The 27,316-nt window shown below is 39.7% G+C and overlaps 1 protein-coding gene across 1 annotated transcript in view; it reads right to left on the reverse strand.

The window, feature by feature from the left end:
- LOC139744733 (tight junction protein 1-like) overlaps positions 1-27,316 on the reverse strand; it is an 86,097-nt gene that overhangs the window by 12,911 nt on the left and 45,870 nt on the right. Inside the window, exons 17-23 of the mRNA XM_071655156.1 lie at positions 26,630-26,727; positions 25,443-25,656; positions 24,453-24,550; positions 23,728-23,946; positions 20,902-21,817; positions 19,787-20,609; positions 18,618-18,826 (exon numbers count right to left, since the gene is read on the reverse strand). Coding sequence (XP_071511257.1) covers positions 18,618-18,826; positions 19,787-20,609; positions 20,902-21,817; positions 23,728-23,946; positions 24,453-24,550; positions 25,443-25,656; positions 26,630-26,727 — 2,577 coding nt within the window. The remainder of the gene's footprint in view (positions 1-18,617; positions 18,827-19,786; positions 20,610-20,901; positions 21,818-23,727; positions 23,947-24,452; positions 24,551-25,442; positions 25,657-26,629; positions 26,728-27,316) is intronic.

Here is a 27,316-nt window from a genome sequence, read left to right on the forward strand (position 1 = left end):
TCAATATATTGAACAAGTACTGTGCAAGAAATATGAACACTGAAAGTAAACTCATATTGCAAAAACATATCTGGCACTTTCACCTCATCCTATATTTCTATATACGTCTATAAATCTTGATCAATGACATTTCATCTTTGACATTTTTACCTCTGATATTCTTACTTCTGACATTTTTACACTTCGTACTTGATACTTCGTGATTCATTTTCCTAGTCGTTTATCTCGAGTGATGAGGGTGATCGTGTTTGTAAGTGTAGTGATGCCTGATGATGATGAACAATGCTTGGAAAAGGCGGCTTGCTGTGAATACTGTGTATATACGTGCCCTTCGTTTTATTTCAGTTTTCCCTCTTTTACTCTTCTTTCCCCTGCCAAGAATGATGAAAAAGAAAATACATACACATCAAAACAGAAAGAATCACGTGTTAGCAACCTTCGTAATGTTAAAGGACAAGTCCACCTTCATAATAAACATGTGGATTGAGTGAATGCAGCAACACATCAGTGAGAGTTTGAGGAAAATTGGACAACCAGTTGAAAAGTCATAAATTTTCGAAGTTTCTGCTCAGTCACTGCTAGATAAGAAAACTACTACAACTTGTGATGTCACATGTACAACGATGTAAAGAAAACAAAGAAAATTCAAAATTTTAAAAATTCATAACTTGTGAACGGATTGTGCGATTTTCCCAAATTTTTTTTATTGATGTGTTCTAATAATATTGCTACATTCACTCATTCCACAATGTATACATGAAGGATAACTTGTCCTCATTACCAGCAAAAACATTAAGGGGAAAACATGAATAACAGCAAAAAAAAAACAAAAATATACAAGTGAAGAGATATAATGGTGTACACTCTATGACATGAGGTCTCTTTGTATCCAAGAAACTTGACACCCGGGGACAGTTTCATGAAAGTTGTCCGCAGCGCTGACAACTTGTCAGTCTCTGACAATCACCATGGTAACAGTCAGTGACAAGAGCTTCTCAGCCAATCAAAATCGAGGATTTTGCTGAACTTGATGAAACACCCCCGAGCTGCGCTCTTTGCGTGACACCCCCGCCCATCTCCACTCGTGGAAATTTCCACAGTTCATGAGCAAAGATAGTAGAAATCCACGTCTTTGGTTCTTAGCGTGCCAGACCCCGTTGCGTGCCAGACGAAAGAATGCGCGCACTGGAATAAACAGCGTGTAAATATCCTGGAAATATCGATCGAATAACTAGCTCGTGGGAATCATTGCAAAGGTATCAGGATTCATATGACCTTTCTTTTGGCGCATAAGAAACATCAAACAGTAGATTTTACTGTACTTGATCTGATATTTTGTATGTTCCCTGAACAATGAAAAGGGATTACTCGATTAGAAATGCAATCACAGAAATACATGAAAGGTCTCGTATATTATGGCCAGTGCTGGTCAAATTCACTAGTTATAATGATGCACCAAAAACCCGATTAGACAGCAAAATCATGACATTAGTAATTTCACGCTCATTAAATTAAAAAAAAAAGACTTTTCAAACTTTTCGCTATCAACATTCGTGGATTTTTTTCTTGTTGTTGGTCCATGATTTTTTTTTTGTTTTTTTTTCCTCCTGAAAGAGCTAATGATTGTATCGAACGAAAACTGTTTACAATAACCAAGTCATTAAAGGGATCGTATAGATTTGGTTGGGGGCGAGATAATGAGAAACCTCTTATGAATATGAAAGAGCATGTAATTCCATGAGGAATTTAACGTTTATTTGATGAAAATTGGTTTTGAAATGGCTGAGATATCCAAAAGAGCAATTCTAATAACGTGTAGCACCCACACTTTATCGCGATCGCTTTGTTTTACTTTGTGTTTGGATGTTTCAGTCATTCCAAACCCGATTTTCATCAAATAAGCTTTGAATTCCTCTTACAATGGTATGTGCTCTGTATATTTCATGTTTTCTTGGTATCTCGTACAAAAAAAAAAGCCCAATTATCACCTCTTCGAATACTTTAACCATCCCTTTCTCCGCTCAGCTCTGCACTGGCGCATCCGACTCTAAAGGCGGGAGCACATGGCGCTTTCCTTCGTACTTCAGGTGACATCGGCACAGCCACACACAGTGTGGTTTAGCGATCGTCGTTACGGCAGCCTTTCCGATTCCAGTCAGGGAGAAGGAATTGGAATACTTGCTTGGAATATGATGTTTAAAATCCCATGAGATGAAAAAGCCTCAAAACAACGCATGACTATGTTTTATAGTATTGGAAAGAAAACACCCAATCCACTAAGATATTGTATTCGCTAAGACAAAAGCTCTCTTTAAAAGATGAGAAGATAAAAACATTCCCCCTCCCCTGCTAGGTAGTGGAAGTTTCCATAACCAGCCCAACAAGTTTTGGAGGTACATTCTGCATATTTATTGCGAGAATAAGTAATCAATCAACTATGCGATGAACACGGAGTATAGTTTTGATTCTTTATCGTGCTGGTGACTATGCAGCTCGGTACTTCGGCATGACGTCGTAATGTTATGTTTACAGCCAGTAGGCCTCATACATCGGCAAGTTTATTTCGAAATAATAAAAAAAGGAAGACTGAAAATACTAATTCTGATCGAAAAAATACGATTTTTTGGGTTGCTGAGTACTAATCTCTGCTTCCAAAGGTTGCCAGATATCTTTAATGCTTTCTCTAAACCTGATTATCTCGTCAGAAATACAGAGGACACAACTGCTTGCATCTGCTCGCTACTGCTCGTCTAAGATGGTATTGCGACAGAACAACGGTTCCTTATATCAGAATGATATTAAGAGTGAAAGAAACATGCACGAACGCTAAAAATATAAGCCAAAAACAAGTCTCATATACAAAATAACTGTTGGGTGCTGTTCGTTATTCCGAAGGTTCGCTATTCCGAAGGTTTTATATAGGGTCCGTAACGAACCTCCGGAACAAAGAGCTTTGTTTCATTTTCGGATTAACGAGCCTTCGTAATAACGAACCTAATTTCATTTTCGGATTAACGAACCTTCGGAATAACGAATCTTCGGAATAACGAACCTTCGGAATAACGAGCTGTAATTAATAACATATTAGTCTATATGGTCAGACCGATGTCTAATTTTTTTTTGCTCCGGAATCTTGTTCAATTTCTTATTTTGTGCCATGAAACTAAGTATCTCGTCGAAAATGCAGTGAACGCAATTGCGCGCAACTGCACGTTACACATATTCTGTGCGGAAAACAACACTTGGCTAAGTAAAATAGACATTCAGAATACCACGAACACTAAACGTAAAATCATGACACAATATTGTCATACAAAATAATGTACTATTTTTCTTTATAAGAGCGATGTATCAAAATGTTGCTACTGAATATTTTTCAATATCTTTAATGCTTATTATTCTTCTAATCCTGCCTCCTCGGGAATAGAGAGCGCAATTATTGCGTACATCTGCTCGCTATCTAATATATACTGCTCGTCTAAGAATACGTATATTAGAGAGAACAACGGTTCTTCAGAATAACATGAACAGTGAAAGAAACATCAATGTTAAAAGTAAAATACTACCAGAAGTGTCATACAAATTGTTTTTTTTTTTTGTTTAATTTCTTTTATGCTTTCTGAAACTGACTATCTCGTCGAGAATGTAGAGAGTGCAATTGCGCGCATCTGCTCGCTATCCTAATTTATACTGCTCGCCTATAAGAATACGTAAGGGACAGACCAACGGTTCTTCACAATAACATAAACAGTGAAAGAAACATCAACGCTGAAAGTAAAATACTAACAAAAGTGGCATACAAACTGTTTTATTTAATCTTTTTCATGCTTTCTGAAACTGATTATCTCGTCGCATGGCTAAGTAGAAAAGACATTCAGAATACCACGAACGCTTTATGTTAAGTCATTAAACAATAATTGTCATACAAAATAATGTGATAAATTTTGATAAGAGCAATGTTTCAAAATGTTTCTACGCAATCTTGTTCAGTCATATTAAATGCTTTCTTCTAAACCTGCTTATCTTGTCGGAAATGCAGAGAGCGCAATTGCGTGCATCTGCGCACTGTGTTACTAGCTGGTCTAAGAAAACGGTTCGTATTACACCAACGGTTTTTCAGAATAATGTGACATGAACAGTAATAGAAGCATCAACGCTAAAAGTAAAACACAAAAACAAGTGCAGTTACTGTACTATACTTAAGTTAGAGCAATGTTTCAAAATACTGCTAAGGAATCTTGTTCAATTTCTTTTACGCTTCATACCACGAACGCTAAATGTGAAATCATAAAACAATATTGTATTTTCTGACAAAATAATGTATTACTCGGAGTATATTTTGGATAGAGCAATGTTTAAAATTGTTGCTACGGAATGCTCTTCAGATTCTTTCTTGTAAACCTGATTATCTCGTCGGGAATGCAGAGAGCGCAATTGCGTGCATCTGCTCGCTATCCTGTACTGCTCGAATACGTATAGGAGGGAACAATCATTGTTCTTCACAATAAGCCAGTTCGGATTTCCAGTTTGAGCATGAGCAGAAAAAGGTCATTTGTACTGAGAGACAGTTTGGTTTTTAATTTCGCTGAGATAAGCATCTGTAACGCTATGATTATTTATGGAATCCTTATATAATGGTGCCTGCCAGTACATCCACCTGACAGCAAGCCTGGTATTTGGTAATGTTAAAAGAAAAAGTTTGTTAATGTATTCAAAACAGCACAATGAAATAGATGCTTCCCAAAGTGTTGATTGACGAACGACTTTGGTCACTTCATCTACACAGGCTCATTCTTTGTTAGAATAGTTCCATAAAGAGTTCCATAAATTGCTATGTTGGGCAAGCTGCTGCATTATGTCGCTTTGAATTGAGTAAGTGCCAAACCAACTGAGAAAAATTAAAGGTCATTTGTACCCATGTGCACATGAGCTATCCCCGAACTGGCTTATAAGATGAACAGTGAAAGACACATCAACGCTAAAAGTAAGATACTAACAAAAGTATCATATACAAATTGTTTTGTTTAATTTCTTTCATGCTTTCTGAAACTGATTATCTCGTCAAGAATGCAGAGAGCGCAATTGCGCGCATCTGCACGCCATCGTATACTGTGCGGAATAGAACACGGACACTAGAAAAGACATTCAGAATACCCCGAACGCTTTATGTTTCATCATAAAACAATATTGTCATTAAAAAAATGTGATAAATTTTGGTAAGAGCAATTTTTCGAAATGTTTCTACGCCATCTTGTTCGATTATATCCAAGATGCTTTCTTCTAAACCTGATTGTCTTGTCGGGAATGCAGAGAGCGCAATTGCGCGCATCTGCACGCCATCGTATACTGTGCGGAATAGAACACGGACACTAGAAAAGACATTCAGAATACCCCGAACGCTTTATGTTTAATCATTAAACAATATTGTCATAAAAAATAATGTGATAAATTTTGGTAAGAGAAATTTTTCGAAATGTTTCTACGCCATCTTGTTCCATCATATCCAAGATGCTTTCCTTCAGAAAGTCTAAACAGATTAAAAAATTCAGCACTAAAGGATCAACCAATTTATCTTTCTTCAGTCAATAATCCAGACAAGAAGCAAGCACTCATTTCACTCTGATCTTTCCCCACTCTGGCCTCAGTCCTCCCCCCCCCCCCCCCCCTTCAAAAAAAGGAGAAAAAAACCGAGGGAAAAAAATACACACACACACACACACACACACACATTGCAACACAACAAAACCCTCTCCCCTACACCATCCCGATTTCCGCGTCACTGTCAGGTGAAACGACATGTTCAAGTACAAGAATAAAACAACAGTAGATATTGATTGAAACTCGACACCCATTCATGCCAGCCAGGCTGCCATGCAACTTCAAAGCACATTCCGACAGCTGGCTGGAGAGAGGGCCTGTGAACAGCCCCTTGGTGATTAGTCTGTGAGTCTGTGAGTTATCAACAGCAGACCTTTTGAACAATTGCAAACGTCATGATACTATTTTGTCTTCCTTTTGGACTGAAAGAAAAACATCAAAAAGACGAGTTGAGTGTCACAAATTATCCACATAGATTTGCATCCTCTAAATTTGACCAATATTTCAAATGCATTAATTTAGACAATATTTCAGTAATTTATGTTAGACTGTTGATGCTGCAGTAAAAACATCAGAAATTTCATGTAAACTTGGAAGTATTAGGATGAAGAAAAAAAGAATCTCGGCAGAAAAAAAAATACAAGTCTTTTTTATTGTCACTGGTAGTCACATTTGTGGTTTACAGATTGATAAATCAATAGGTATATAGTATTGTATTACACAAAGTTACAATCTCATGAAAAATTTGACATTCTAACACCTAAATTAAGCTCATCAAATATTGCGGGAGAGTGATTTTAAGGAGCTTACATGAAAGAAATATGAAATCGTTGCATTTGTAATCCTGGGTCTTCGCCCTGCATGGGGCTTCGACTTGAGCTATGTGTACTCAGTAATTAAACATTCTTTCCCTGTTCATCTCCAACACCCCAGACAGTTCATGACCTCCAAGAATGCGCCAGTACGCGCGGTTTCTTCTGTTGATTGGTTTCTCTCTCTCCACCCCTCCCCATTCCCAGTCTGGCACCTTGGCATCGTGGGATTTTTCTCTTTTTTTTTCTGCGTGAACTTGGTGTGTGCGCTGTGCTGGTGCTCTACACACGTATAGTTACATGACGTGAAGCAGGCAGGCATAGCAAGTCACCACTCGACTCACCTGCTGGCAGCTTACCGCGAGCAGAAAACAGCAGAGTTTCTTCTGTTGCCGCTACTTTTACTGCCAAAATACTGGCTTTATCATCACACATTATTCGGCGAGACACACATTGTGTTTTGGAATATAAATGGACTTTCTTCGGTTATGGTTATGAATCGCTGATTGTTGGTGTTGGATTGAGTAAGTGTTCGACAGTAATTGAAATCGTGACATCGCTAGATCTAGACATCGCTAGACATACTCGTCATGCACGGCGAGATATGTGGGCTGCCCCCCCCCCCCCCCCCAAAAAAAAAAAAAAAAAAAACAAAGAAAAAGAGGAAAATCACGGAAAGTTTCTCGACTGTGTATTTTCCCCCCAGAATTTCAAAATCCGCGGAGAAATCTCATGCCTGATAGAACAACGTTCTTCAGATTACAGACTACAGTCATGAACAGTGAAAGAACCATCAACGAAAGAGTTAAAATAATTGAACAAGTGACAAACAAATAATATTGTTCTTTATTTACGTTAGGGCGATGTTTTAAGATATTGCTATACCAAATCTTGTTCAATTTCTTTTACACTTTCTTGAACTGATTATCTCGTCGAGAATACAGAGAGCGCAATTGCGCGCATCTGCTCGCTATCGTAAACTGTGCGGAATAGAACCCAATGTCATGGCTAAGTGGAGAAGACATTCATACTATCACGAACGCTAAATGTAAAATCGGAGTATATCTGGTTAGAGCGATCTTCCAAATTGTTGCTACGGAATGCTGTTCAAATCATTTTTTTGTAAACCTGATTATCTCGTCGTGAATGCAGCGAGCGCAATTGCGTTCATCTGCTCGCTATCCTATTGCTCGTCTAAGAATACGTATTGGAGGGAACAACGGTTCTTCACAATAACATGAACAGTGAAAGAAACATCAACGTTAAAAGTAAAATACTAACACAAGTGTTATACAAATTATTGTGTTCTTTAATTTCTTTCATGCTTTCTGAAACTGATTATCTCGTCGAAAATACAGAGAGCGCAATTGCGCGCATATTATGCACGCTATCGTATACCGGGCGGAAAAGAACACATGGCTAAGTCAAAAAGACATTTAGAATTCCACGAACGCTTCATGTAAAATCAAAAAACAATGTTGTAATACAAAAACATGATGTACTATATTTTGGTCAGAGCAATGTTCAAAGATCTTGCTACGGAATCGGGTTCTATTTCTGTTTTCTTCTTCTTATCCTGATTATCTCGTTGGAAATGCAGAGGCGAGCGCAATTGCGGGCATGTGCTCGCTAACATAATCTATACGCCATGCTCATTAGTATAGGATAGAACAACGTTCTTCAGATTACAGTCATGAACAGTGAAAGAACCATCAACGAAAGAGTTAAAATAATTAAACAAGTGACAAACAAATTGTACTTTATTTACGTTAGAGCGATGTTTTAAAATATTGCTATACCAAATCTTGTTCAATTTCTTTTATACTTTCTTGTACTGATTATCTCGTCGAGAATACAGAGAGCGCAATTGCGCGCATCTGCTCGCTATCGTAAACTGTGCGGAATAGAACACAATGTCATGGCTAAGTGGAAAAGACATTCATACTATCACGAACGCTAAATGTAAAATCGTAAAACAATATTGTATTTTCTGACAAAATAATATACTACTCGGAGTATATCTGGGTTAGAGCGATCTTCCAAATTGTTGCTACGGAATGCTGTTCAAATCATTTTTTTTTGTAAACCTGATTATCTCGTCGGGAATGCAGCGAGCGCAATTGCGTTCATCTGCTCGCTATCCTATTGCTCGTCTAAGAATACGTATTGGAGGGAACAACGGTTCTTCACAATAACATGAACAGTGAAAGAAACATCAACGTTAAAAGTAAAATACTAACACAAGTGTTATACAAATTATTGTGTTCTTTAATTTCTTTCATGCTTTCTGAAACTGATTATCTCGTCGAAAATACAGAGAGCGCAATTGCGCGCATATTATGCACGCTATCGTATACCGGGCGAAAAAGAACACATGGCTAAGTCAAAAAGACATTTAGAATTCCACGAACGCTTCATGTAAAATCAAAAAACAATGTTGTAATACACAAACATGATGTACTATATTTTGGTCAGAGCAATGTTCAAAGATCTTGCTACGGAATCGGGTCCTAATGTTTTCTTCTTCTTATCCTGATTATCTCGTTGGAAATGCAGAGGCGAGCGCAATTGCGGGCATGTGCTCGCTAACATAATACGCCATGCTCATTAGTATAGGATAGAACAACGTTCTTCAGATTACAGTCATGAGCAGTGAAAGAACCATCAACGAAAGAGTTAAAATAATTAAACAAGTGACAAACAAATTGTTCTTTATTTACGTTAGAGCGATGTTTTAAAATATTGCTATACCAAATCTTGTTCAATTTCTTTTATACTTTCTTGAACTGATTATCTCGTCGAGAATACAGAGAGCGCAATTGCGCGCATCTGCTCGCTATCGTAAACTGTGCGGAATAGAACACAATGTCATGGCTAAGTGGAAAAGACATTCATACTATCACGAACGCTAAATGTAAAATCGTAAAACAATATTGTATTTTCTGACAAAATAATATACTACTCGGAGTATATCTGGTTAGAGCGATCTTCCAAATTGTTGCTACGGAATGCTGTTCAAATCATTTTTTTGTAAACCTGATTATCTCGTCGGGAATGCAGCGAGCGCAATTGCGTTCATCTGCTCGCTATCCTATTGCTCGTCTAAGAATACGTATTGGAGGGAACAACGGTTCTTCACAATAACATGAACAGTGAAAGAAACATCAACGTTAAAAGTAAAATACTAACACAAGTGTTATACAAATTATTGTGTTCTTTAATTTCTTTCATGCTTTCTGAAACTGATTATCTCGTCGAAAATACAGAGAGCGCAATTGCGCGCATATTATGCACGCTATCGTATACCGGGCGAAAAAGAACACATGGCTAAGTCAAAAAGACATTTAGAATTCCACGAACGCTTCATGTAAAATCAAAAAACAATGTTGTAATACACAAACATGATGTACTATATTTTGGTCAGAGCAATGTTCAAAGATCTTGCTACGGAATCGGGTCCTAATGTTTTCTTCTTCTTATCCTGATTATCTCGTTGGAAATGCAGAGGCGAGCGCAATTGCGGGCATGTGCTCGCTAAAATAATACGCCATGCTCATTAGTATAGGATAGAACAACGTTCTTCAGATTACAGTCATGAGCAGTGAAAGAACCATCAACGAAAGAGTTAAAATAATTAAACAAGTGACAAACAAATTGTTCTTTATTTACGTTAGAGCGATGTTTTAAAATATTGCTATACCAAATCTTGTTCAATTTCTTTTATACTTTCTTGAACTGATTATCTCGTCGAGAATACAGAGAGCGCAATTGCGCGCATCTGCTCGCTATCGTAAACTGTGCGGAATAGAACACAATGTCATGGCTAAGTGGAAAAGACATTCATACTATCACGAACGCTAAATGTAAAATCGTAAAACAATATTGTATTTTCTGACAAAATAATATACTACTCGGAGTATATCTGGTTAGAGCGATCTTCCAAATTGTTGCTACGGAATGCTGTTCAAATCATTTTTTTTGTAAACCTGATTATATCGTCGGGAATGCAGCGAGCGCAATTGCGTTCATCTGCTCGCTATCCTATTGCTCGTCTAAGAATACGTATTGGAGGGAACAACGGTTCTTCACAATAACATGAACAGTGAAAGAAACATCAACGTTAAAAGTAAAATACTAACACAAGTGTTATACAAATTATTGTGTTCTTTAATTTCTTTCATGCTTTCTGAAACTGATTATCTCGTCGAAAATACAGAGAGCGCAATTGCGCGCATATTATGCACGCTATCGTATACCGGGCGAAAAAGAACACATGGCTAAGTCAAAAGGACATTTAGAATTCCACGAACGCTTCATGTAAAATCAAAAAACAATGTTGTAATACAAAAACATGATGTACTATATTTTGGTCAGAGCAATGTTCAAAGATCTTGCTACGGAATCGGGTTCTATTTCTGTTTTCTTCTTCTTATCCTGATTATCTCGTTGGAAATGCAGAGGCGAGCGCAATTGCGGGCATGTGCTCGCTAACATCTATACGCCATGCTCATTAGTATAGGATAGAACAACGTTCTTCAGATTACAGTCATGAGCAGTGAAAGAACCATCAACGAAAGAGTTAAAATAATTAAACAAGTGACAAACAAATTGTTCTTTATTTACGTTAGAGCGATGTTTTAAAATATTGCTATACCAAATCTTGTTCAATTTCTTTTATACTTTCTTGAACTGATTATCTCGTCGAGAATACAGAGAGCGCAATTGCGCGCATCTGCTCGCTATCGTAAACTGTGCGGAATAGAACACAATGTCATGGCTAAGTGGAAAAGACATTCATACTATCACGAACGCTAAATGTAAAATCGTAAAACAATATTGTATTTTCTGACAAAATAATATACTACTCGGAGTATATCTGGTTAGAGCGATCTTCCAAATTGTTGCTACGGAATGCTGTTCAAATCATTTTTTTGTAAACCTGATTATCTCGTCGGGAATGCAGCGAGCGCAATTGCGTTCATCTGCTCGCTATCCTATTGCTCGTCTAAGAATACGTATTGGAGGGAACAACGGTTCTTCACAATAACATGAACAGTGAAAGAAACATCAACGTTAAAAGTAAAATACTAACACAAGTGTTATACAAATTATTGGGTTCTTTAATTTCTTTCATGCTTTCTGAAACTGATTATCTCGTCGAAAATACAGAGAGCGCAATTGCGCGCATATTATGCACGCTATCGTATACCGGGCGAAAAAGAACACATGGCTAAGTCAAAAGGACATTTAGAATTCCACGAACGCTTCATGTAAAATCAAAAAACAATGTTGTAATACACAAACATGATGTACTATATTTTGTTCAGAGCAATGTTCAAAGATCTTGCTACGGAATCGGGTTCTAATGTTTTCTTCTTCTTATCCTGATTATCTCGTTGGAAATGCAGAGGCGAGCGCAATTGCGGGCATGTGCTCGCTAACATACGCCATGCTCATTAGTATAGGATAGAACAACGTTCTTCAGATTACAGTCATGAGCAGTGAAAGAACCATCAACGAAAGAGTTAAAATAATTAAACAAGTGACAAACAAATTGTTCTTTATTTACGTTAGAGCGATGTTTTAAAATATTGCTATACCAAATCTTGTTCAATTTCTTTTATACTTTCTTGAACTGATTATCTCGTCGAGAATACAGAGAGCGCAATTGCGCGCATCTGCTCGCTATCGTAAACTGTGCGGAATAGAACACAATGTCATGGCTAAGTGGAAAAGACATTCATACTATCACGAACGCTAAATGTAAAATCGTAAAACAATATTGTATTTTCTGACAAAATAATATACTACTCGGAGTATATCTGGTTAGAGCGATCTTCCAAATTGTTGCTACGGAATGCTGTTCAAATCATTTTTTTGTAAACCTGATTATCTCGTCGGGAATGCAGCGAGCGCAATTGCGTTCATCTGCTCGCTATCCTATTGCTCGTCTAAGAATACGTATTGGAGGGAACAACGGTTCTTCACAATAACATGAACAGTGAAAGAAACATCAACGTTAAAAGTAAAATACTAACACAAGTGTTATACAAATTATTGTGTTCTTTAATTTCTTTCATGCTTTCTGAAACTGATTATCTCGTCGAAAATACAGAGAGCGCAATTGCGCGCATATTATGCACGCTATCGTATACCGGGCGAAAAAGAACACATGGCTAAGTCAAAAAGACATTTAGAATTCCACGAACGCTTCATGTAAAATCAAAAAACAATGTTGTAATACACAAACATGATGTACTATATTTTGGTCAGAGCAATGTTCAAAGATCTTGCTACGGAATCGGGTTCTATTTCTGTTTTCTTCTTCTTATCCTGATTATCTCGTTGGAAATGCAGAGGCGAGCGCAATTGCGGGCATGTGCTCGCTAACATATACGCCATGCTCATTAGTATAGGATAGAACAACGTTCTTCAGATTACAGTCATGAGCAGTGAAAGAACCATCAACGAAAGAGTTAAAATAATTAAACAAGTGACAAACAAATTGTTCTTTATTTACGTTAGAGCGATGTTTTAAAATATTGCTATACCAAATCTTGTTCAATTTCTTTTATACTTTCTTGAACTGATTATCTCGTCGAGAATACAGAGAGCGCAATTGCGCGCATCTGCTCGCTATCGTAAACTGTGCGGAATAGAACACAATGTCATGGCTAAGTGGAAAAGACATTCATACTATCACGAACGCTAAATGTAAAATCGTAAAACAATATTGTATTTTCTGACAAAATAATATACTACTCGGAGTATATCTGGTTAGAGCGATCTTCCAAATTGTTGCTACGGAATGCTGTTCAAATCATTTTTTTTGTAAACCTGATTATCTCGTCGGGAATGCAGCGAGCGCAATTGCGTTCATCTGCTCGCTATCCTATTGCTCGTCTAAGAATACGTATTGGAGGGAACAACGGTTCTTCACAATAACATGAACAGTGAAAGAAACATCAACGTTAAAAGTAAAATACTAACACAAGTGTTATACAAATTATTGTGTTCTTTAATTTCTTTCATGCTTTCTGAAACTGATTATCTCGTCGAAAATACAGAGAGCGCAATTGCGCGCATATTATGCACGCTATCGTATACCGGGCGAAAAAGAACACATGGCTAAGTCAAAAAGACATTTAGAATTCCACGAACGCTTCATGTAAAATCAAAAAACAATGTTGTAATACACAAACATGATGTACTATATTTTGGTCAGAGCAATGTTCAAAGATCTTGCTACGGAATCGGGTTCTATTTCTGTTTTCTTCTTCTTATCCTGATTATCTCGTTGGAAATGCAGAGGCGAGCGCAATTGCGGGCATGTGCTCGCTAACATAATCTATACGCCATGCTCATTAGTATAGGATAGAACAACGTTCTTCAGATTACAGTCATGAGCAGTGAAAGAACCATCAACGAAAGAGTTAAAATAATTAAACAAGTGACAAACAAATTGTTCTTTATTTACGTTAGAGCGATGTTTTAAAATATTGCTATACCAAATCTTGTTCAATTTCTTTTATACTTTCTTGAACTGATTATCTCGTCGAGAATACAGAGAGCGCAATTGCGCGCATCTGCTCGCTATCGTAAACTGTGCGGAATAGAACACAATGTCATGGCTAAGTGGAAAAGACATTCATACTATCACGAACGCTAAATGTAAAATCGTAAAACAATATTGTATTTTCTGACAAAATAATATACTACTCGGAGTATATCTGGTTAGAGCGATCTTCCAAATTGTTGCTACGGAATGCTGTTCAAATCATTTTTTTGTAAACCTGATTATCTCGTCGGGAATGCAGCGAGCGCAATTGCGTTCATCTGCTCGCTATCCTATTGCTCGTCTAAGAATACGTATTGGAGGGAACAACGGTTCTTCACAATAACATGAACAGTGAAAGAAACATCAACGTTAAAAGTAAAATACTAACACAAGTGTTATACAAATTATTGTGTTCTTTAATTTCTTTCATGCTTTCTGAAACTGATTATCTCGTCGAAAATACAGAGAGCGCAATTGCGCGCATATTATGCACGCTATCGTATACCGGGCGAAAAAGAACACATGGCTAAGTCAAAAGGACATTTAGAATTCCACGAACGCTTCATGTAAAATCAAAAAACAATGTTGTAATACACAAACATGATGTACTATATTTTGGTCAGAGCAATGTTCAAAGATCTTGCTACGGAATCGGGTTCTAATGTTTTCTTCTTCTTATCCTGATTATCTCGTTGGAAATGCAGAGGCGAGCGCAATTGCGGGCATGTGCTCGCATAACTATACGCCATGCTCATTAGTATAGGATAGAACAACGTTCTTCAGATTACAGTCATGAGCAGTGAAAGAACCATCAACGAAAGAGTTAAAATAATTAAACAAGTGACAAACAAATTGTTCTTTATTTACGTTAGAGCGATGTTTTAAAATATTGCTATACCAAATCTTGTTCAATTTCTTTTATACTTTCTTGAACTGATTATCTCGTCGAGAATACAGAGAGCGCAATTGCGCGCATCTGCTCGCTATCGTAAACTGTGCGGAATAGAACACAATGTCATGGCTAAGTGGAAAAGACATTCATACTATCACGAACGCTAAATGTAAAATCGTAAAACAATATTGTATTTTCTGACAAAATAATATACTACTCGGAGTATATCTGGTTAGAGCGATCTTCCAAATTGTTGCTACGGAATGCTGTTCAAATCATTTTTTTGTAAACCTGATTATCTCGTCGGGAATGCAGCGAGCGCAATTGCGTTCATCTGCTCGCTATCCTATTGCTCGTCTAAGAATACGTATTGGAGGGAACAACGGTTCTTCACAATAACATGAACAGTGAAAGAAACATCAACGTTAAAAGTAAAATACTAACACAAGTGTTATACAAATTATTGTGTTCTTTAATTTCTTTCATGCTTTCTGAAACTGATTATCTCGTCGAAAATACAGAGAGCGCAATTGCGCGCATATTATGCACGCTATCGTATACCGGGCGAAAAAGAACACATGGCTAAGTCAAAAGGACATTTAGAATTCCACGAACGCTTCATGTAAAATCAAAAAACAATGTTGTAATACAAAAACATGATGTACTATGTTTTGGTCAGAGCAATGTTCAAAGATCTTGCTACGGAATCGGGTTCTAATGTTTTCTTCTTCTTATCCTGATTATCTCGTTGGAAATGCAGAGGCGAGCGCAATTGCGGGCATGTGCTCGCTAAACAATATACGCCATGCTCATTAGTATAGGATAGAACAACGTTCTTCAGATTACAGTCATGAGCAGTGAAAGAACCATCAACGAAAGAGTTAAAATAATTAAACAAGTGACAAACAAATTGTTCTTTATTTACGTTAGAGCGATGTTTTAAAATATTGCTATACCAAATCTTGTTCAATTTCTTTTATACTTTCTTGAACTGATTATCTCGTCGAGAATAGAGAGAGCGCAATTGCGCGCATCTGCTCGCTATCGTAAACTGTGCGGAATAGAACACAATGTCATGGCTAAGTGGAAAAGACATTCAGACTATCACGAACGCTAAATGTAAAATCGTAAAACAATATTGTATTTTCTGACAAAATGATATACTACTCGGAATATATCTGGTTAGAGCGATCTTCCAAATTGTTGCTACGGAATGCTGTTCAAATTATTATTATTATTTTTTTGTAACCCTGATTATCTCGTCGGGAATGCAGCGAGCGCAATTGCGTTCATCTGCTCGCTATCCTATTGCTCGTCTATAGGAATACGTATTGGAGGGAACAACGGTTCTTCGCAATAACATGAACAGTGAAAGAAACATCAACGTTAAAAGTAAAATACTAACACAAGTGTTAACACAAGTGTTATTATTGTGTTCTTTAATTTCTTTCATGCTTTCTGAAACTGATTATCTCGTCGAAAATACAGAGAGCGCAATTGCGCGCATATTACGCACGCTATCGTATACTGTGCGGAAAAGAACAGAGTATATGGCTAAGTAAAAAAGACATTTAGAATTCCACGAACGCTTCATGTAAAATCAAAAAACAATGTTGTAATACAAAAACATGATGTACTATGTTTTGGTCAGAGCAATGTTCAAAGATCTTGCTACGGAATCGGGATCTAATGTTTTCTTCTTCTTATCCTGATTATCTCGTTGGAAATGCAGAGGCGAGCGCAATTGCGGGCATGTGCTCGCTAACATATACGCCATGCTCATTAGTATAGGATAGAACAACGTTCTTCAGATTACAGTCATGAGCAGTGAAAGAACCATCAACGAAAGAGTTAAAATAATTAAACAAGTGACAAGCAAATTGTTCTTTATTTACGTTAGAGCGATGTTTTAAAATATTGCTATACCAAATCTTGTTCAATTTCTTTTATGCTATCTTGAACTGATTATCTCGTCGAGAATACAGAGAGCGCAATTGCGCGCATCTGCTCGCTATCGTAAACTGTGCGGAATAGAACACAATGTCATGGCTAAGTGGAAAAGACATTCAGACTATCACGAACGCTACATGTAATATCGTAAAACAATATTGTATTTTCTGACAAAATGATATACTAGGAGTATATCTGGTTAGAGCGATCTTCCAAATTGTTGCTACGGAATGCTGTTCAAATTATTTTTTGTAAACCTGATTATCTCGTCGGGAATGCAGAGAGCGCAATTGCGTGCATCTGCTCGCTATCCTGTTGCTCGTCTAAGAATACGTATTGGATAGATCAACGGTTCATCAGATTAGTATGAACAGTGACAGAAATATCAACGCTAAAAGTAAAATAAGAATTAAAGTGTCAAACAAATTGATCCATATCTTAGTTAGAGCGATGTTTCAGAATATTGCTACCGAACCTTGCTCAATTTTCTTTCATGCTTTCTGAAATTGATTACATCTCGTCGAGAATGTAGAGAGCGCAATTGCGCGCACCTGCACGCTGTCGTACATGTGCGGAACAGAACCCATGGCTTAGTAGAAAAGACATTCAGAATACCACGAACCCTGGATGTAAAATCCTAAAGCAATATTGTCAGACAAAATAATTTACGATATTAATTTTTGGTTAGAGCAATGTTCCAAAATGTTGCTACGGAATCGTGTTCTAATGCTTTCTTCTAAACCTGGTTATCTAGCTATTGTGTATTGTGCGGAAAAGAATACATTGCAGGGAGATGGTTTAAGATGTTGCTCCGGAAATTTGTTAAATATCTTCTTCTGATCACGATTATGTTTTCGAAATGCAGAGAGCGCAATGTTGCGCGCATCTGCCCTGAATTACTAGTACAAAGATCGCAATTGCGCACCTCTGCTCGCTTTCGTACTGCACAAAAAAGAATGCTGATAGAAAGTACAACAGATATTCCGAATACCATGAATACTGGAAGTAACAAGAACGCTGAAAGTAAAATCTTAAAATAAGCAATTTTGGCCATAGCGATGGTTAAAATGTTGCAGCGGAATCTTGCTTTATTTCTTTGATGTTTCCTTGCTATCATTTTGTCGAGATTGCATGGATCGCAATTACGCGCCTGCGCGGGCTATCGTACTGCGCGGGAAAAAAAAAACGCTAATGGAAACTATATACAAAAGACAGTCGAAATAACCAGAAAATATTCCTTCATGAAAGTTAAAACATGAACGCTGAAAGTAAAATTTTGTGTAGTGCAGTTATGGTCCCAGCGATGGTCAAATTCTTGCAGCGGAATCTTGTTCCATCCATTTCCTTCACGCCTTTTTTTTTTTCTGTTTTACAGAGGCGCGAACATACAGACAAACACGCACAGACATACATACTCACAAACACATTTATCATGAACTTTGATGTGAAAAGGGACGGCCCTTCCCTTCCGCGAGAACATGCTCAGCACACTCGGCACTGCAGTAATACATGCACCTACGACAGTACCATGCCCTTTTTTGGCCGCAGATGGCAGCAGATACATTTGCCGGCTTTCACCCGCCCGACGATGTGAGCGCAAATGAGCGAGCTCAACCGCGCTCAACTGCGTTAACTTGCGCGCGCTCATTCGCGCGCAAAATCACTGTGACGTTGATCGCAGGCGGAACTGTACTAGTGAGAATCATACGTAATTGATGATCATTGGTCTTCCATAGAAGAAACCATATTCCAGGGTGCCACATCCATACATGGGGCACGATAAGAAATTAAAATCTAGCATCATTACCCTTGTTCTTGTCCAGTGGGGGCAGCATGCTGTTGTCTCGGCAGACCTTGAAGTAGAGCTCCTGCTGAATGCCCTCCGGGATAGCTCCCTTCGGGATGTGGATGCTGACCCCTGTTGATGGAGAGTCGAGCACGCCGCCGTTGTGGTCAAATGTTCCCCTGACTGTGTCCACCACCTCCTGCCCCTCATCGGCATTCAGGGCGGCCTCGCTGAAAGATTCAAGGGAAAATCGGGAAATTGTCAAAGCTGTACAAAAATTTTCTTTTTTTCTTACCATCTATCAACAGCTCTACTCACCTTTTGTAGCAATGTTTCAAGGCAAATGTACGTGAGTAATCCTGTTACACATTTTATGTATAATCTTGAGGGTTTCGTTGATTGTGCAAGACTCAATTAATTGTTCAAATAACCGTGCAGCCTTCTTTCCAAGTATGACATTGTCTGATGAATATCTTAACTGGATTTGGATCTTGAAACACAACCGGCAAGGTTACAAAAGAACCCCCAAATTTTGACTCATATTGAAATCGCCAACATTCCGATCTGACAACAATATAATGTTGATAAAGAAAATCAAATGTGTTCACATATCTAACAACATGAGCGTGCTTTTTAATACAGACATAATATCTGCTCTGAATTTGAATATGTTCTGTGACTAAAGAGAACATGGAGTTTTTGGTTATTACCAAGAATGCAGTGCACTGTTTCCTAGACTTCATGGACAGTTTTCATGCACTTAATATGCGATGATCCTTTTCCTCAAAGATTATACATGTAAAGGTTGGCATGTATGAACAGAATCTCACACAAAAAATCCTGGAAACATAGCTGCCTGCTGATCCCAATCTGTCAAAACATTTTCAATCAGCCACAACCAAACACATTTTTCTACTCTTCACCTCTTTCTGGTGGAAAATCAGTTGCAGAATACCCATTCCTTTGGGACGTTACTACAGATTGGTCAATACTTGTACGTGTGATGCAAACGGTTGACAGATATATTTGGCATGTACATGGCATTTTGGAAGCTGCCAGATTGATAAGTCTAAGATATTCCTGGATGGGAAGAAACTCTCCTTCTTCAAAGGTAATACAAAATTGGCCAGTATACTCTGAAAGCCTAAACTGTGCATGAAAGGAAGGAGGGTATTAAATGGAATACTCACTCAATGGGGATTGCTTTGAATGGAGTAGGCTTCGGTGCAAAGCTATTCTGAGGTGGGTAGATGCCAGCCTTCTCCTGGTACAGCCTCCCAGGGGATTGCGAGCGCTTCTTGGCCCTGTCTCGATGGGCCTGGTAGGAGTTCCTGTCGTAGGGCGAGCTACTTGCCATCGGCGCCGCTGTCTCGCCCTTGAAGAAGTTCTCTCTCGCCTTCTTACTGTCCAAGTATGCATTTCCCGTCTGTCCCGTTGCCTTTGGTGCCTGGACATGTCTCAACTCAGGCTTGTTCCGGGTTGCTCCTGCCTGCCAGCCCCGCGGACTCTCGCTGCGGGCATAGTGCTTCGCCACGTTAGCCAGCTGCTTGCGGTAGGCATCCGTCGACAACTCGTCCTCGGACTTGTCGCCTCCCAGGTCAACCTTCTTGACCTCGGGGTTAACAAATGCCGACGTGACCTTTATTGTCTGCGTCTCGGGCTCTGCCTTCCGCTGCCATCGAGGGCTGCCCGTCTCTGGCGTCGACGTATCGTAGCGCCTCGCTGGTTTGGGGCTCTCAGTCTTGACTGGCTGGTCCCATGTCAGAGGACTCCCCCGGGGACTGGGCTTCTTCTGTACCTGCGTGTAAAGAGGCTCAACGGGCTTCGGTGGTGCGTAGTCAGGCTTGGGAGGAGGGAAGTCAGGCTTGGGAGGAGGGTAGTCTGGCTTTGATAGAGGAACATCCTCTTCAGGTTGGGGTGGCCGTGGTGGAGGTGCTTTCGTCACCGGCTTGAAGTCAGGTATCTCCCAACTTGGTTGTGCTGTGTCCAGTGATGTTTCCATAGGACGACGCCCTTAAAAGAGTGAATACAAAAGCCAAAATTTGCAAATTTGACACATCTTTTCAATACTTACAAGGGTTGATAGACTTATAGACATATACATGTACAAAACAATACCAGATTATTATTGATTGTTGCAAAGCTTCAAGGCAATGTTAACCTCTCCTTTAGAAAAGTAGTTTCGAGGATTAGCGCTTCTGAAACTCTTTATGACACTCTGACCAGCTTCTAGGGTCCATACTGCTATTTAAGCCACTGCAATCTTACTACAAAATTCAATGCAATGAATGAAAGCTGGACTTACCACTTTCTTGAACCGGATTATCATCATCCTCGGGTCCAAATGTCGTCTCCATGACAGACTTTTTGGGGGCTACCTTGGGGGCTACCTTGGGGGCTACCTTGGGGGCTACCTTGGGGACTACCTTTGGTGGAATCGACTCATAGGCAGGGTAAGATGGAGTCACATCATCCAGATTCGTCTCGATGGGAGCAGAGTGCTGCACTAAGGAGACGACTGGCTGGATGGGTTTGGTGTTGGCAGGCTCCTCTGGGGTGGCCGGAGGTGAGGGTCTGGGCGGTGGTGCAGATTGAACAGTGATTTCTGCCTGGGCCGTGATGGGCTCTGGCTCAGCGTGTCCGTTCATGTCCATTCCTAATTCAAAGTTGTTCAACTCGTCCGCGAGATTGCTCAGGTTCGTAAGATCCTCCGTGCCCTTTGACCTGCTCCTGGCATTGAGGGCCTCCTCCGCAATGGCTTTGGCATCATCCCGACGACGATCCCGATCCTTCCTTGAGGGACGCTCTTCCGGTTCGTACGACGCCTCCATCCGTTCCCTCTCCAGGGTATTCTGCCTGTTTCTCTCTTCCTCCTCTCTCCTTGCACGTTCCATCTCTCGTTCTCTCTCTTCCCTCTCCCTCTCCATCTCCCGCTCCCTCTCCCTCTCTCGCTCTTCCCTCTCCTCCCGTTCTTCTCTCTCCCGTCGCTCCTGGTCTCGCCTCTCGTCCTCCTGCTCCTCCTCCTCCAACTCCTTGGCCTCCTTCCTGCGATCCCGCGACCGCGACCTGGAGCGCGACATGCTGCGGCGGAGCGAGGACCAGATGCTCTCCTTGCTCTTTTTGCTGCGCGATCTGGACTTGCGCCTGCGGTCAAAACTGGAGGGCGGTTCTTCTTCATCGGAAGAGTATCGCTTCGGAGGAGGATCTGTCCTAGGAAGAGGCTGCACAGGAGAAAAGGAATTTACAGGTGATTAAGATTCATGAAGCATTATATGTGACCGTGCATCACAAAATGAACAAAAAGTTACACACACTGATTTTGTGTGAGGACTGAAAATAGGTGAAATGGGTCGACCAAGCCGATCTTGACAATTTCATATTTTCTGAAAGAGCACGTCTTCTTATACATTATGCAAAAATTTGGGATCATAAAACGGTGAAGGAAAGTGTGTTTTTAGCAGTTTATCTCGAACACTTTTTGGTAGAATAGTGTGATTACGTGTGTCTTTAGAGTCCCTTTTCATTTCTTATAAAAACCTTGTACACACTCTTCACTTTCAACTCTAATAACTTTTGACGGGAAGACGCTACTGCTTTGAAAGTTGGCACTGATAATGGACAGAATGTGATTAAAGGCATGCTCAATTTCAGTTTAATCTGATAATCCCTTCATTGTCGTTACTCAAGTGGTTTACATCCTGTTTTTTGTCCCATTCATCGCACAGCCAGCACGGCTTGGTACAGATTTCTAGCGCTTCAATAGACACTGTACTTCAGAGTCTCTTTTCTCAGTTCACACTTTTCCTGAGCGTGTGCTTGCTTTCCAATATTTAGATAGGTTAGGAGAGTCCATTTGATTTGAATTATACATCATTTTAAAGCTTAGTCCGCTCTTTCAGAATATGATCTTAACTAAAATTTCATGTCTGACGACTTTCTGTTCGTTTTGTGATGCAGGGTCACATATGCATTCTGAATAACCTGTCAATAATCCATGCACGTATAACCTTGAAATATCATTTTCTTGTTTGTTTATCTCTTTCCCTGACTGAACACAGTTGTTTGACCACTGATGCAAGTTTTGATTCTTATATCATCTATACATACACACTGATGTGAGAGTTTGAAGACATACACACCATTCCTCTATCTCATTTGAATAACATTCCTGGCCCATACCACTGCTTTGAATTAACATTGTGAAATTCCGTAACTCTCTTCAGTAATTGACCTGATTAACTTTCACTGTTTTGTTTGACTTATTCTTTTCTCTTAATCTCAGTCAACTGATAAATATTTTATTCAACTGAAAGTCCCAGTGGTATGTGGAAACATTGGGTAGTTTGATTGAATTCGCTGCCCACCAGGGCCATTTGAAAACCGAGAATAGCACCAGTCAACCATGTGTCAGTAAATATTGTCGGTAGCGCGCACAAAGGCCGCTATCGCGCAACACGGATTAAAAGTTAGTGTATACCAAATTTGCGAAAAGCGGCCATTGTGCAGGCAAGCAACGATATGGGCATTGTTTGCTTCATTTTTGTTTTGTTTGTTTCATTTCCATCTGAGAAGATGGCTGGATAACCCATACACAGCTGCAATAGCTGGTCATTCATGGGGTCCAGTTGAATGTTAGGTGGGACCACTTCACCTGGTTAAACACCCTGCTCTTTGTGATGAAGAAATGAAGTGGGATCTTTTACGTGTATGAGTTGTGACTCCCTCACACACGGACCCTCCCATTTTATGTCCTATCCAAGGGACAGAGCATATTGCCTCTAACCAGAGGGGTGGTATGATTACAATTGTACACAGAACATTGCTCAGTGGGATCAGAGAATCGAACCGGGGTCCTTTGGATCATGAGGCAGATGCACTAACCACTGAGCTAACTCACCGTATTGAAACCTAAGCTCATCAGTATTGGCTAACTCCAGTCAATATTCTTTGCCTGTGAGTGTACTTACACAGAGGTCAGTGATAAAGCTGTGCACAATTTGTTACAGGGATTCTCAAATATATCCAAAGCGGGCCAGCCTCGCCCACTCCATGGTATCCCCCATGCTACCGTGTCTTTAAATAAACCAAACATGGACAGGCGTCCCTGCGAGTACCGAGAGACCAAACTCACATCCTTGACCTCCTGCTCTGGCGGGAAGCTGAAGGAGGACTCTGGGGCGCTGGATGTGGTGGGTGTAGGTGACATCTGCTGGGTCTCCTGATCCGAGTCAATGGTGCTGTCGGCCCGCGACTCTGGCATGATGCTCTCGGCATCTGTGTCGTACCCCTCAGGGAGGATGATTGGTCCTACCACCGGTAGGCTGCTTTCATCCAGCTGCTCATCTTCAAACTAGGATTGGTTCAGATGAGATGGAAAGAGGATGAGAGACAGGTTCAAATAGAGACAGACAGACAGACACACACACACACAGAGAACAAGAGTGAGAAGGAAGTGAGAGAAGGGGGTAAATGGTGGTGAGAAATGAGAGGGAGAAAGGGGGGAAATATGTTGAATTTTCTTTAGAATGTCTTTTTATCGTTTTCCATAAGTGATGAATAAACAAATGTTGTAGTATTCTCATGCAGCGATAGTGACATCACTAGAAAATTCATAATTTTCTTCAACAGATTGTCAGATCTTCGTCAAGCTTTTACTCATGTGTTCAACTAATATCGCTGCATTCACTCTTTCCACATAGCACATTTTGGGCTTCATTCCCATTCAATGTGGTTAAATGTCAATGTGGTTAAATGATTTCGATGACACTCATTTCCTTTGCTGCAATGGTAACATTGCCAGACTTGAAGGGGACATGGAATTGGGGGAGCAAGACTAAGATTCACTTGACTCTATACCTTGGCCTCTGCCATCCAGATCTCTCTCCTCTGCTGCAGCCTGATGGCATCCTTCACATTTTGGAACCACTGGTCGTCCGTCGTCAGCGGGATCATGGCTGCACAGGGAAGATACAGTGAGAGAGAGAGAGAGAGACAGAGAATGCGTTATTTGGATTATGACGTGGCCATTTACTGCAACAAGTGTCACTGCTCCAGAGATGAGAGAAAGGGAGAGAGGGGAGGGAGAGGGAGAGGGGGAGGGAGATATATACTGAATGTGACCCACTACAACAAAAGGATCCGAAAATCGGGGGAGGACAATTTTCTGAAAATTGCATGGCATTATTCTCTTACTCTTCTACTTTAATTTCATATATAGCACAACTTATAAAAGTGCTCGGTTGCGGAGATATCGATGATCATATTAGCGCATGTCAAGTGGTTGATGAAATCAGAGTTTCGAGAAAAAACGCGTTCAAAGTTATCCTTCCGACACTATCACGATCAAGGGGAGGCGAGACAGTTTTTACCGCTTGACAACAGAAGGCATGCTCCTAGCAACCTTCGCAATGTTCATTCAAGCTTAGCGCCAGCAGTCCACGCACGACCAATCAGTAATCAGGATGCAACGCACTGACCAATAAGATCACTCCCTTATTGCTAGGGGCGGAGTCGCTAGCTGCGGCACTATATCTAAATCTTCGGACACATTTCTGTTACGTTGAAAGTCGAAAAATCATGGCCCAGAAAAACGCTGATTTCTTGCCTTTCCTTTGAACATTTAGCTTCAAAATTTCGGCAGATGATAGACAAAACATTAGAGTACAGAATTATGTCAAAAACAAAAATCTGATTGTTTTGACCAATTTTGATGATGTGACTTCAAACTCAATTTTCTCAGCTCCGCCGTCAGTGACTTTAGGATCCTTTTGTTGTAGCGGGTCACATATAGAGAGAGATAATAGCAAGCAGGGTCAGGATTTGGAGCACGTCGGAGAGACAACTGACCTGTGAAGATGTGAGCAAAGGCCTTCTTCAGCGTGACGCTGGTCTTGTAGAGCTTCTTTGAGCCCTTGTTCTGCTCCGGGCTCATGTACTGGCCGCGGATCTCCTTGATGAGGGAGCGCGAGTCGGCGTTCAAGAAGATGACGATGGGGTAGTACTGCATCAGGTTTAGCTGCTCCACAGCATGGGGGGTCACATCCAGCAAACAGTGCTTGTTCTGTGTCATAGGAAGAAGCAGCAAAATATGGGGGGGGGGCAAGATAGAGAAAAGGCATGTTTAACTTCTGTCATCATCAATTTATATTCTTCAACAGCAACAAAAAAAAAGAAGAAAATCTATCTTTTATACAATCGAGAAAGAAAGTGACAACAATCAATGCTATTCACAGAATTTAGTGAGTTCACAAACATTCACATGACTTGTGATGTAGGATATGATGAATTAACAATGTACAAAACAAACACAGTGCTTCTAGCGACACTTCATGGCTAATGCATAAAGATTATGCTGCATACAACATGCTACACACACATCAACACCAAAATGTCCTGGATTTGTACATAAAACAAATAGAGGTTTGTTATACACCTTGAAAACTTTGTTGTACAATGTGCCATGATGCCATACCATCCCTAGATTACTGGAAAGACAACAAAAACATCAATATCTTGGCTTTATCCCACTTTCTGACACTGGAAAAAGCAGCACTTGAATTCAAAATGGTACTTAAAGGGGATGGCTAGTAACCGATCAGTGGGAATCAGTGGGAATGCTGAGGGATGATTGTTCCAATCCTTGTGGGATTCATTTAAGAGTACATTATATATCTACTGTTGTGTGAAAATCATTTGCTTCGGAACGGTCTCATATTCCAGTAATGTGCAGATTAATGCCCCGTCACTGACCAGGCACGCTAACCTGGAAACATTAAACTGCACATAACTTGAATATGAGACCATTCTGAAGCAAATCATTTTCACACAACAATAGATATACAATGTACTCTTAAATGAGTCCCACAAGGATTGGAACAATCATCCTCCAGCATTCCCACTAATTCCCACTGATCAGTTACTAGCCATCCCCTTTAAAGCACATTATGGTATGATTATGAAATGTACAATATTAGTTTAGAAGCATCTCAAGCCCAGTCGTGCAAACTGTATGTAGGCAAGGTTCGCCACCTTACCTTGTCCATGATATCTTTGATGGACCCAAGCTTGACCGATCCCTGTGGGTTGATCTTTAGCTGTTCCCCTGGCGTTCTGTCAAATGTGTGCTCCGTCACTGTGAGAAATAGACCAGCAAAATAATTTCCCCCTTCTGCCGTATATCCCTTTCACACAGTCAGAAAATTTTACATGGAAGAATACTGTCTCTCAACATCATGCATAAAATCTTATGGAAATACACCTTTAGAATGTTTAAAAAAAAAAGAAATGAAAAAAAAAAAATGAACACCATGCCACTCAAAAATATACTCTCCTTTTGTAATGAGAATACTTGTTCAAATATTTGGGCATCTGAATAAATTTACTGGAAATCTACAGTAGTGTTTCCCCTTCCACCATAAAGATGGTGCCAGAAATATTACTCTGAGAAAAGGTCTGAATTACCTACTTCTAAAGCAAACCAGCTTACAAAAGGAATTCAATTTTCAGAATTGCAAATGGGACACACGAATTTAAACATAAATCTCTGCACAGAATATCCAACATACATTGTACATGTACCTCTCATTAAACACAGAGATCCACAACATATACACATATGACAACAATGAATTGCTCACTATAATATCCCCATACATCCTGCCAAGAATGGAATCAGAAACATTGCATATAACGATGCATGGCTCTACACCCTTTAGCCCATT

Source organism: Diadema antillarum, unplaced genomic scaffold, assembly GCF_040938485.1.
Source record: "Diadema antillarum isolate AM-2024a unplaced genomic scaffold, OU_Dant_1.0 seq00001206_RagTag, whole genome shotgun sequence".
Lineage (NCBI taxonomy): Eukaryota > Metazoa > Echinodermata > Echinoidea > Diadematoida > Diadematidae > Diadema > Diadema antillarum.